This window comes from Echiichthys vipera (assembly GCF_963691815.1).
Source record: "Echiichthys vipera genome assembly, chromosome: X".
NCBI classification, from domain to species: domain Eukaryota; kingdom Metazoa; phylum Chordata; class Actinopteri; order Perciformes; family Trachinidae; genus Echiichthys; species Echiichthys vipera.
Window position 1 is genome coordinate 8,680,201 of NC_139825.1, and position 12,481 is coordinate 8,692,681.

The 12,481-nt window shown below is 43.8% G+C and overlaps 1 protein-coding gene across 2 annotated transcripts in view; it reads left to right on the forward strand.

Moving 5' to 3' along the window:
• The first annotated feature begins 3,917 nt into the window (after window positions 1–3,917).
• The window catches only part of iqsec1b (IQ motif and Sec7 domain ArfGEF 1b), a 345,135-nt gene continuing 336,571 nt past the window's right edge, over window positions 3,918–12,481 (forward strand). For both annotated transcript variants that reach the window (XM_083939507.1, XM_083939510.1), the window contains exon 1: window positions 3,918–4,337. In XM_083939507.1, the coding sequence (XP_083795633.1) occupies window positions 4,057–4,337 (281 nt within the window). In that variant the 5' untranslated portion in view covers window positions 3,918–4,056. The remainder of the gene's footprint in view (window positions 4,338–12,481) is intronic.

A 12,481-nucleotide genomic window follows, 5' to 3' on the forward strand; every position in this document is an offset into this window, starting at 1 on the left:
AAGGCTCTGCCTCCCCTTCTATTTTTGGAGACTCTAGGAACGACAAGTAGCCCTGCATTTTCTGAGCGCAGTGATCGAGTTGGGTGATACGGTACTATGAGCTCTTTAAGATACGACGGGGCCAGACCAGTAAGAGCTTTATAGGTAAGGAGAAGGATTTTAAAGTCTATTCTAGATTTTACAGGTAGCCAGTGCAGAGAATCTAATACAGGAGAAATATGTTCTCTTCGGTTTGTTTTAGTTAGTACACGAGCTGCAGCATTTTGTACCAACTGGAGACTCTTAACAGACTTATTGGAGCAGCCTGATAATAAGGAATTGCAATAGTCCAGCCTAGAAGTAACAAATGCATGGACTAGTTTTTCTGCATCTTTCTGAGACATAATGTTCCTAATTTTTGCAATATTACGCAGGTGAAAATATGCAGTCCTTGTTGTTAGTTTTATGTGGGAATCGAAGGACATATCCTGATCAAAGATAACACCCAGATTCCTTACTGTGGTGCTGGAGGACAACACAACATCATCCAGAGTAACAATGTCTGTAGCTATTGAGTTTCGGAGGCCTTCAGGGCCAAGTACAATAACTTCAGTTTTATCTGAGTTTAACATCAGAAAATTGCAGGTCATCCAGCTTTTTATTTCCTTAATGCACATTTGAAGTTTATCTACCTGATGGGTTTCATCTGGTTTGATCGATAAATATAATTGTGTATCATCAGCATAACAATGAAAATGTATGGAGTGCTTCCTTATAATATTTCCTAAGGGAAGCATATATAAGGAGAATAGAATCGGTCCAAGGACAGAGCCCTGTGGGACTCCGTAACTAACTTTAGTGTGCATGGAGGATTTGTCGTTAACATGTACAAACTGAGATCTATCTGATAAATATGACTTAAACCAGCTCAGTGCGGTTCCTTTAATGCCGATCAGATGCTCCAGTCTGTGTAGCAGGATGTGATGGTCAATAGTGTCGAAGGCAGCACTAAGATCTAGTAAGACAAGCACAGAGACAAGTCCTTTGTCTGAAGCTATTAGAAGGTCGTTGGTAATTTTTATCAGTGCTGTCTCAGTGCTATGATTTGCTCTAAATCCTGACTGGAAGTCCTCAAGTAACTCATTATTATGTAGAAAGTCGCACAACTGATTGGCAACTAATTTCTCGAGGATCTTTGAGAGAAAAGGAAGGTTAGATATAGGTCTATAGTTGGCTAGAACCTCAGGATCAAGACTGGGCTTTTTAAGAAGAGGTTTAATTACAGCTACTTTAAAAGACTGTGGTACATAACCTGCTGATAAAGACATGTTAATCATATCTAATACAGGAGTGTCAACTAAAGGTAACACTTCTTTGAGTAACCTGGTTGGAATAGAGTCTAGGAGACAAGTAGAAGGTTTTGATGCTGAAATAGTAGAGTTTAATTTGTTAAGGTCGACCGGAGAAAAGCAGTCCAAAAATATATCAGGTCGTACAGTTGTTTCTAAGGTTCCTGGGTTTGATGAAAGATTGGTGCCAAGCGAGTTGATTTTGTCTCGAATAGTTATAATTTTGTCATTAAAGAAGGTCATGAAGTCGTTACTACTGAGGGTTATAGGAATACATGGCTCAATAGAGCTGTGGCTCTCTGTCAGCCTGGCTACAGTGCTGAAAAGAAATCTAGGATTGTTCTTATTCTCCTCTATTAAAGATGAGTAATAGGCAGCTCTGGCATTACGGAGGGCCTTCCTATATGTCAGTACAGTTGCCATGTCCGTTGCCCAGTAGCCTACAGGAGACCAGAGTCTGTTTGAGCCAATTTGAACCCGTTCTCTCCGGAAAATCACAAGTATTGCAGAGGAGTTTGACTGACAGTTATAGTTAGCTGTTACCGTTAGCTGTTACAGCTAAATAAGCATCAAAGTGATCTTACCGATCAAGGAGAAACGTAGTAATTTGGGCGTGCGTTTTTACGCTGTTGAACTCCTTTATCTCAGTCCATGGAGTGAATGCTTGGCCTATATTGACTCCGGATTTTTGCCCGTCTCCAGTCACTCAGCTGCTGGGACAAATAACGCCCCCTTCACTGAGGCTCCAAAGCAGCTGCAGGATTGGAAAACTCCAATTCACCCAGTGCCAGCTTACAGTAACTGCACCCAACAACAGACAACCCTGGGAACTCGCAATACTGCTACAATGGAAACAGAACGTGACAGAACGTGACAAAAAGTAATTGTCAAACCCGTCAAATAAAAAAAGAAAAAAAAAGAAATCAGAATAAATATATATATTCTTAACGAATAGCAATACTTTGATTCTGTACCCCTCAAAACGCCCTGTGGATGTATTATTTTTGAAAAAATAAAGTTTTAATAAAGATTCTACATGTTCAACCTTTAATTGGGGCACAGCAGGTCATTTTACCTCATCCTTCAAGTAGTTAAATCTGGCCATGCTTAAAGGGCTCTTCACACCATCAAACAGTGTAGAAAAGTGATGTGTCATTTGCAAACGAAACAGTTCTTAGGAATGGCTCTTTAGTATGAACGAGGGGAACCGAGTCATACTTGAGGGCGCACTCACACTGTCCTTCTGTCCCGGGCCAAAACCGTTTTTTTCAGCTAAAGCCTAGTACCTTTAAGCAGTGTGAGTGCACCCGTTCCGCGCATAACTGCTGACAGCGGGCCATCCACGGCCCGCTTGAAAGAGTTGGGCTTTAGCAGAGCCACAAGCGTGCGCACCTGTACGAGCATGAGCACGAGCCCTACGGCGGTAGCAGTATGTGCGCCTGTTCGGACATAGAAAATAGAACGACGGACCATGCACGGACATTTAACAACAACAATGGCGGTGAAAGGTTCACGTTCGTGTGATGCGGAGGTGGAGTGTTTACTGCAGATTTGGTCTGATGAAAATATTCAAAAACAGTCGACAAGACGCACAAAAACTCAGAGGTCTGTGGAAAGATTTGTAAACAAAGCCACACACACACGATCAATGCGTGTGACGTGTTACGACATTGGTCGAGGCCCAGGCAGTGTTGAGTACAAACAGGGCTGGGGCGCGGGGGGAGAGGGAGGGGGGACAAGTACCCTAAAGCCCGGGGCGCGGTGAGGAAGACAGTGTGAGCCTCCTCCTGTGGCTGTGACAGTGACAATGGCAGCAGCATGCACAGACAGCTGTTACATTGAAAACACACCAAACATGCTTTTATCCACACTTTTATCCTACAAATGTGTGACAGGCAGCCGCATGCTCAATGCCTGATCACTTTTTGCTAATAAATCATAACGGTAACCTTTAAATAAGTATTTAAAAATAAACTAGGAGCCGCTCTTTTTAATGGCTCTTGAAAAGGAAAGAAGCCATGAGATCCGACTCCCAGAAAATAATCATGCCCATCGCAAGTATAGAAACAAGAAATCCCGATACTAGTTTTAAAAGTGGAATATATCTATATTTACTCTTTACTCGTTTTGTGATGAACAAAACAGTATCAACCCATCTCTTCATCTTTTTTCAGGTGGGTAAACCGACCTGCTGTTTGCATGCCAGTGGACAGAGGGGAGTATAGCCTATACCTCTTGCATGAACAAACACACAGCTGACACTTTGCATGAATGTATGGTAAGTGCGTGCACCTGTGATTTGGCGCAACAGAAACTACTACTATTGTTGAGTAGATGCGCATGCATTGAACAAACTCGATGTCTCTTTTTCCAGAACACACACAAACCTGAACCTGAGTGAGACGGCGGAACGCGCAACCGGAGCTCTGAACCTCCAGTGATGAAAGAGTTAAACGCTCTTCCCATGCATGGAGTGGCTGACTGGAGGCTGCGGTGCAGAGATTGTGGACGCGGCGGCGGCGGCAGCGTACGGCAGCGCACCAAACCCGGCCAACTTCACAGCAAAGCTGTCACTACGGCGCGACAATCCAGCCATGTCGGAACAAAGGAGGATCTCTGGATTTGACTGTGCTCAGTCTACTTAGACTACTATTGAGCGCGCGCGTGTGCGTGTTTGTGTGTGAAGGAAGGAGAGAGCTGCTTTCCTGGTTGTGTGGATATCGCCTTCATGGACGGGCAACGGGGCTTTTGCGAGATGGAGAACCCGACAGAGAACCCCAGCAAGGCAACGGAGTATCTAAAGGAGCTGAATAAAATCATCGAGACTCAACAGGAGCTGCTAGACAAGCAGAAGGTCCGGATTGAAGAGCTGGAGCACCAGGTGACGGATCTTTGCAAGGAAAACGTCTGTCTGAAAGATCAGCACCAGCGGCACCTGGCCACCTGCAGACTCCAGCAGGGTAACCACTCCACCCTGGTATCCATCAAGGAGAATGTCATGCTCGAAAAGTAAGTAGTTAATCTGTGCCACATGGTGTATTTGAGCAGGGCGCTGGCAACGTTTATGCTTCCTTCGTGTCACCAAATTGTTCCCTGACTGGAGGTGTGTGTGTGTGTGTGTGCGCGCGCGCGCCCGCGCGTGCGTGTGTTTATATGTGTGTTATATGTGTCATAACTACGTTGTCAGTGATTACGCCAGGCTCTCTCTCTCTCTCTCGCTCTCTCTGTCTGTCTGTCTCTCTCTCTCTCTCTCTCTCTCTCTCTCTCTCTCTATCGCTCTCTCTCTCTCGCTCTCTCTGTCTGTCTGTCTGTCTCTCTCTCTCTCTCTCTCACACACACAGACGTTTTACACACGTATTGCGTAATATAGTTCAGGATCACTCTGGAGTAGTCTACGTTAAAGCATGAATGTGTTTTCTGAAGTGTATCAGACCATCGTGGTAAAAGTACGGAGCAGTGGGCGTGACTTTGTTTTGATTCTCACAGCAGAGGAAGTCGCCGCTGAGGCGCTGTCAGGAAACATCTTTACGCATCTCTGGTGCTGCTGGTTTCTCGGGCGACGAGTTTGCTCTACTCATAGCCTACGTTAAATAACAAGGCTGTTTTGGTCTTACGTTGTGAATGAAACATCTTATCGGGCTACTCCAGTGGTTTAGTATTTCACATTTCTTCCTCTTCTTAAAAAAGAATGAATCAAAATAAAAGAAGCAGATGCAGGCTTTGGTATGGATCAGTGCATTAAGTGGAAAAAATAACTGCCAGTACTCCCCTTATTCAGCTGTTGGCATGGGTACCCGACTGCCGATATCGGCAAATCATTAACAACTACATTGAGAATTTCTATAGTGAATAAAATATCCTCAAACATAATACTGATTTCCCAACATTAATTTATTCAAATATACATATACTTGCAGAAAATGCAACATAACTGTTTTGTGGACTACAAAGCATCTTATCTCACATCTGGTTTTCACAGGCAGTGGCTGAAAGAGAAAGAGAGACCTAGGCAGAAAAGGAGTTAGCTATGAATGCAGTGATAGATTCTGTATGGATATTACATTACATTGTAAATTAATTTAGCACCACCATTTGTACATTAGAATAACGAAACACATCAGCAAAGTTGACACATACAGAACATTATAGCTAGTCTAAACAAAATCCCACTATGAAAAGACTGTCAAACTAGACAGCACTGACTTTTGCTGTCACTTTTCTCTCCTCTTCCCTCTCCTAATGCTCGGTTGCTGTTCCAACAATAGCTGTTCTGTTTCAACAATGTAGGCTTTAAAGACATGCATGCAGGCTGAAATAAACCGCATTGTTGGGAGCAATTACCATAGGTCGGAGACACGTAGACATTTCTGTCATGTGTAACCAAACCGACTGGTGTGTGTAGAGTTCTGTGTGCTTTACCTGATGTTTTTTCAATATTGAAGATAAACACCATCTACGGCTATGCGTTATTTCGCACAGAGCTGGGAGATTGCTTGCTCCTTCCAGATTCAGGCCAGGTCCAGTCGAGATCTCATGACTACGTTCAGAGCAAATCGAGTCATGTTCAAGACCATAATAGGCAATAATGTGTTTCAAATGCTAATATAGCGGTTAAGGAATTAGGATGGATCTGTAAACAAGATTGATCTATCTTCTAACATCCTCCATACAACTGATCCCGAATCAACAGCTGGGAATAACTCAACCTTTTCTGAATAGCTTAGACAAGACAATTCCAAGTCCATTAAGCCATTGAGAGAAACTTGAGCCCGGAAGTATAGTACTGCAGCCCTCCTACAGTTGTCAGGGGTCTCATTTTGTGTGTTTTAGCTGTTTACCAATTTCAGCAACACTGTTTCTTTTCTAGTTTATATTCTGTTTCTGATCTATTATAGTAAATAAAGTAAATGTTTTATTACCATGACAATACTAGTAGAGTGTGCCTTTAACAGTGAAAGAATATCATGTTGATGTCAAAAGCCAGAGCTCTACTATAAAACTGTCCTCCTCATTGATTTGCAACGTTGCTTACAGTGGTCTAATATCAAAATCAGATACATAAGATGAATGAGACAAACTAGTCTTAAATGTATACCCATGCATGTGCCATAGTTCCCTTCACTCCCTCATTCTGTCTCCCTCTGTCTGCCTTTTGATTGTACAATTGTAGGATCTCCCTGGGTGAATCATTAGTTCTACAGCAGTGGCGGCTGCTGGTCTTTCAAGGAAGGGAAGCTAATTTTCCGGCCAACATCATAAATGTGTTTGTTTATTTATATGTAAATTCAACCCTTCGTTCCTTTTCAAGAAAATGATCTGGCGTCTTTTCCAGGGACTTGACCAGTGTCCTCTCAATGGCCAGCAGAGCTAGGCTGCTTAAACGGCCTTGGCCCAGCTGGAGCTGCTGCGCCAGGCTACTGTGAAGTGTGACCGCCTGTGAGTGTGAGTGTGAGTGACGGGGGGAGAATCTCCGCAGCTGCCGCTGCTCGTTAGGGAAAGAAACGGAACAGAGGCGCCAAACACAACCGGTAAAGTCTCCGGATCAGTTCAGAACAACGGAATGAAAAACTTGGAAAATGCTCCGCTGTATATTTGTTCTTCAAGATCGCTGATTCGCTCATTAATGTGTCAATCAAAAGAGGATTCCTCCTCAGACAGCTCATCCAATCATCATGCAGAAACCGAGGGTCCGGGTTAGAGCCCCCTTTCCCATAGACCCCCAGAGACGCTGAGCGCCCGATGGGCGGGACAAAGCCCAGCATTCATCCAGTGAGCGTCTAGTTTGGCTGCAGTGGATCAACCCTCTCTATGCTTCCCCATTGAAGTCAGTAGAAGCTGAGCGTCAGACTGTGTAAAGCGCTGTGGCGCTGTTGGGATGAATAAGAAGGAAGTTGTGCCAGTTACCTGTGATAAGTCGCTGATTCTGAACAAAAGACGAAGGCTTTCTAGCGTGTATTTAGTCAATGAAATGTACACACAGCAGTACATATTTCTTCCCTTGCAGTCTTAGAGCAATCGCCACTGTTGAGTTTGATGATCCTCACAAGTTGTGAACACAAGTTGCTGCTGAAAACACTGCCTGTATAAAATGTATTTTTGCTTGGCAAAGCTGCATCTACAGCAATAACTCTGTTTATTTGTGCAGAGTGCAAAACTGTGAGGTCTTTTCAACCTATGAAATCACTATCATATTTGCTCACTCATCGTTTATACAGGGCTATTAATAGTTATCAGTGCGGAGCAGAGGCTGGGAGCTAGTCCCTGTATTTTCCTTCCTACTGTGACACCTTTGTTCATGTTCTGTGTTTGAATTCCCCCGACATGGTTCATCTCTGTGGTTAAAAATCAAGCAAATATTAATTAAATCACTTGCTTGGAAGTTGGCTGCCGTCTTTTTCCCCTCAAGAGGCTTTGCCTTCTGCCAGGGCACCGTTGTGAATAAGAATTTCTTCTTAATTACCTAAATAAAGGTTAAAGAAATAGCATACAATCCTTGGCATGCACACACACACACACACACACACACACACACACACACACACACACACACACACACACACACACACACACACACACACACACACACACACACACACACAGCTGAGAGGGAGTCCTGTCAACAGTTGGGCCACGTCAGCTGTTCTTTTTTGTGTTGACCGCAGTCAGCACACAGTTCTGGCTTTGACTGAAAGACCAATAGGGGAGCTGTGTTCCCCCAAGGCCCTCTAACATACACACATACACACACACACACACACGCACGCACGCACGCACGCACGCACGCACACACACACACACACACACGTATATACACACATAATTTAATATTATTTTTTCACCATGCAGTTGACCCTGTTATACTAATAAGTGAAGTGATTCAGAGGAGTGTGAGCATGTTGTTCCTACCACAGTGTGCTTCATGAGCCAATCTTTGTGGCTAATCTGTGTGTGCTCTCTTGTGTGCTGGTAGATGTACAGTATGGCCTGGAACAGTTAAAGTAAATGATTCATCATCAACATTACTGAGTTTCATGCTATATCGTTAAACGACCACAATGTTATTAAGAAGACCGGGTCAATTAAATCTAATCTTATATTTCTTGGCCTGACTGAATTAACTATATACAGTGCCTATAGAAAGTCATGATACCTTTTATGTTTTACAGCCTGAAATGATTATACATAAAAATATATATTTTTCCAGCGTGATTTACACATTTTGCCTTACAACCTTCAAGTGCATTTAAAAAAAAAAAAATTCTAAAAAAATAATAAAATATGAAAAACTAGAATAGCAGTGTTGGAAAAGTGATGAGTCCCTTTAGAATAACTATTATAAACATTCTCAGGTATAACCAGTCACCTTCCAGATTACACACCAAGTTAATTGGTCTCCACCTGACATCAATTGTGGTGTTTTTGATTTTACTTCAGAATAAAATCAGCTGCTCTTTGTGGATTCCTCTCCTAGTAGTGCATGGTAACACAAAGAATTCACCATGGTTAGAAAGATGCTTTCAAAAGAGCTCAGGGATAAAGCCGTGGATAGGCACGAGTTAGGAGAAGGATATAAAAAGATTTCAAAGGCTTTAACTGTCCCTCTGAGGACCGTTTAGAGTATTGTCCAGAAGTGGAAGGCATGTGGCACCACCCAGACCTAGATCGGGCCGCCCTTCCAAACTGGATGACTGAGCCAGGAAAAGATTGATCAGGGAAGCTACAAAGAGGCCCATGGTGACCTTGAAGGAGTTACAAGTCTTAATGGCAGAGGTTGGTCGATCTGTGCATGTGACAACAATTTCACAAGTTCTACATGTATGGCAGGGTGGAGCCTCTTCTGTAAAAATGTCACACCGAGTCTCCCAAAAAATATATTGACAGATGAGACCAAAATTGAACTTTTTGGGCTGAGGTCCAAATGCTATGTTTGATTGAAACAAAACACAGCACACCACCCAAAACATCTCATCCCTACAGTGAAGCATGGTGGTGGCAGCATTATGTTGTGGGCTTGTTTCTCTTCAGCAGGGACTGGGCAGTTGGTCTAGACTGAAGGGACAATGGATGGAAAACCTTCAGCCCTTTGTTAGACACTTTAAAATGGGCAGGTAGTTCACCTTCCAGCATGACTACGACCCAAAACACACCTCCATAAAATCAACACAGTGGCTAAAGGACAGAAAGGTGAATGTCCTAGAGTGGCCTAGTCAGAGCCCTGACCTGAATCCTACAGAACATCTGTGGATGGACTTGAAGAGTGCAGTCCATCATCGCTCACCACAGAATATGGGGTAGGTAGAATGGGGAAATATTTCCCAATCTAGGTGCACAAAGCTGGTAGATACATATTCAAACAGACTGATGGCTGTAATTAATGCAAAAGGCTCCTCCACAAAGTATTACAGCTGGGGACTCATCACTTTTCCAACCCTGCTATTCTAGTTTTTCATTTTTTATTAATTTTCAGAAATTATATATATATATATATATATAAAAAAAAATATTTCACTAGAATGTTGTAAGGCAAAATGTGTAAATCACGCTTGAAAAATACATATTTTTATGTATTATCATTTCAGGCTGTAAAACAAAAAAGGGACTATTTCAAAAGCGTATCATGGCTTTCTATAGGCACTGCAGGATGCCTGGGGCCCCTATAGACCCCCCAACTCACATCCATATGCATTTTTGATGAATCTTCTCACCTTCACTGTACAGCAGCTGACTTCTCGCAATATCACAAGATATTACGAAAATCGCGGGATCATATATCAAACGTAAATCCTACAGGGGAGCCGTGACTCCTCGTGCATGTATGTCTATCTAGGCAGGAGATCTATCCACTACTACAATCCTCATTTCTCACTGAATTTTCAACTGATTCTCAAGTGGTTTGGTTTCTTACAAATGTCATACATGTATTTATGATACAAGATGTGGAACAACGGACCAGCTCTTCACTCTCGCAAGGATCCTGGAGGGGGCCTGGGAGTATGCCCCTCGAGTCTACATGTGTTTTGTGGATCTGGAGAAAGCATATGACCGGGTCCCTCGGGAGATACTGTGGGAGGTGCTGCGGGAGTATGGGGTGAGGGGGTCACTTCTGTAGGCAATCCAATCTCTGTACTCCCAAAGCGAGAGCTGTGTCCGGATCCTTGGCAGTAAGTCGGATTCGTTCCCGGAAGGGGTTGGCCTCTACCAGGGGTGCGCTTTGTCACCAATCCTGTTCGTGATTTTCATGGCCAGGATATCGAGGAGTAGTCGTGGTGGAGAGAGTCTCTGCTTTTTGCAGATGATGTGGTCCTGATAGCATCGTCGGTCAGTGACCTTTAGCACTCACTGGATCGGTTCGCAGCCGAGTGTGAAACGGCTAGGATGAGAATCAGCACCTCTAAATCTGAGGTCATGGCTCTCAGCAGGAAACCAGTGGATTGCTTACTCCAGGTAGGGAATGAGTCCTTACCCCAATTGAAGGAGTTCATGTACCTCGGGATCATGTTCACGAGTGAGGGGACGATGGAGCGTGAGTTTGCCGGAGAATAGGAGCAGCGGGGGCGGTGTTGCAGTCACTCTACCGCACCGTTGTGACGAAAGAGAGCTGAGCCGGAAGGCAAAGCTCTCGATCTACCGGTCAATCTTCGTTCCTACCCTCACCTATGGTCCCATTTCGGCCGCTTGTACCCGCAACCTCATTCTTTCGGTTATGACTCAGCTTTCGGTCATGACCCAGCTTTCATGCTGGGTCATGACCGAAAGAATGAGGTCGCGGGTACAAATGGGTTTTCTCAGGAGGGTGGCTTGAGTCTCCCTTAGAGATAGGGTGAGAAGTTCAGCCATCCGCGAGGAACTCAGAGTAGAGCCGCTGCTTCTTTGTGTTGAAAGGAGCCAGTTGAGGTGGTTCGGGCATCTAGTAAGGACGCCCCCTGGGCGCCTCCCTAGGGAGGTGTTCCAGGCATGTCCAGCTGGGAGGAGGCCTCGGGGAAGACCCAGGACTAGGTGGAGAGATTATATCTCCACACTGGCCTGGGAACGCCTCGGGATCCCCCAGTTAGAGCTGGTTAATGTGGCCCGGGAAAGGGAAGTTTGGGGTCCCCTGCTAAAGCTGCTGCCTCCGTTACCCGACCCCGGATAAGCGGTTGAAGATGAGATGAGATGAGATGATATTTGGTTAAATTAAAAATGTGGGTTTTCCTAACAAAATACCATATCTTGCATAGATAGTAACAGTTACCAGCTTTAAGCCTTTATATCATTTAAATGGGTGAATTGTCCATCAATTTCCCCACCCCCATTTATTGTACCAGTCTTTAAACATGTTTAGAGACTGGTACATTTTAACTTGGTGTCTATGGGGACTGACTCACTTGCCTCAAGTGGCCATTCGAGGAACTGCAGTTCAGCACCAAGCTTGCCCATTGAAAAACATTTGACAAACATCATTTTCAGTATCTTATTGATATATTACTAATTACTAAATACTAGATTTTTGTCTTTTCTTTACCCACCATAAAAAATAATTAGCTTAATTTAGTATCAAGATTGTTACTTAAAGTTGTACTCCATAAGAGTTCCATATATTTAATTGCCTTTTAAGTTAAATTCTATTAAATAAGCCTGTAAATATTCTCAGTTGTCCAGGTCATCGTTATCCCCAAAGAAACCTAAGTCATAAGCAACTGGGCTTGGTTATTTGTCTTGGAAGATGTTTCACCTCTCATTCAAGAGGCTTCATCACTTCATTCATGAATCTGACAAGGATGGGACTGGTCCAGAGTTTTGGTGTGGAGATCCAGGTATTTAACCTCTAGTGAGGGCATGCACAAGGCTGAAGATGTCACTGGAACCCTTTGTGCTCCAAGTTCCAATGAAAATCGTTGAAGTGACAGACGTTGTTGAGAAGTCCCGACTCTACTCCCTTAGTGTTCTATGGTGTCATAACGACAGGCATTGGACGCACCTGAGGCCATTTGTGAAGAGTTGTTCTTTGAGGTTAGATTGTTGAATGTCCTGGGAAGGGATGAAAGGGCAGCATTGGAAATTGGAAATAGGTGGTGTCTCAGACCTCCTCCTCTGTTAAGCGATGGTTTCTCTACTTTTGCATAGATGGCTTCTTTTACTCCTTTTTAAACCATCTCTCCTCTCTGTCAAGGATG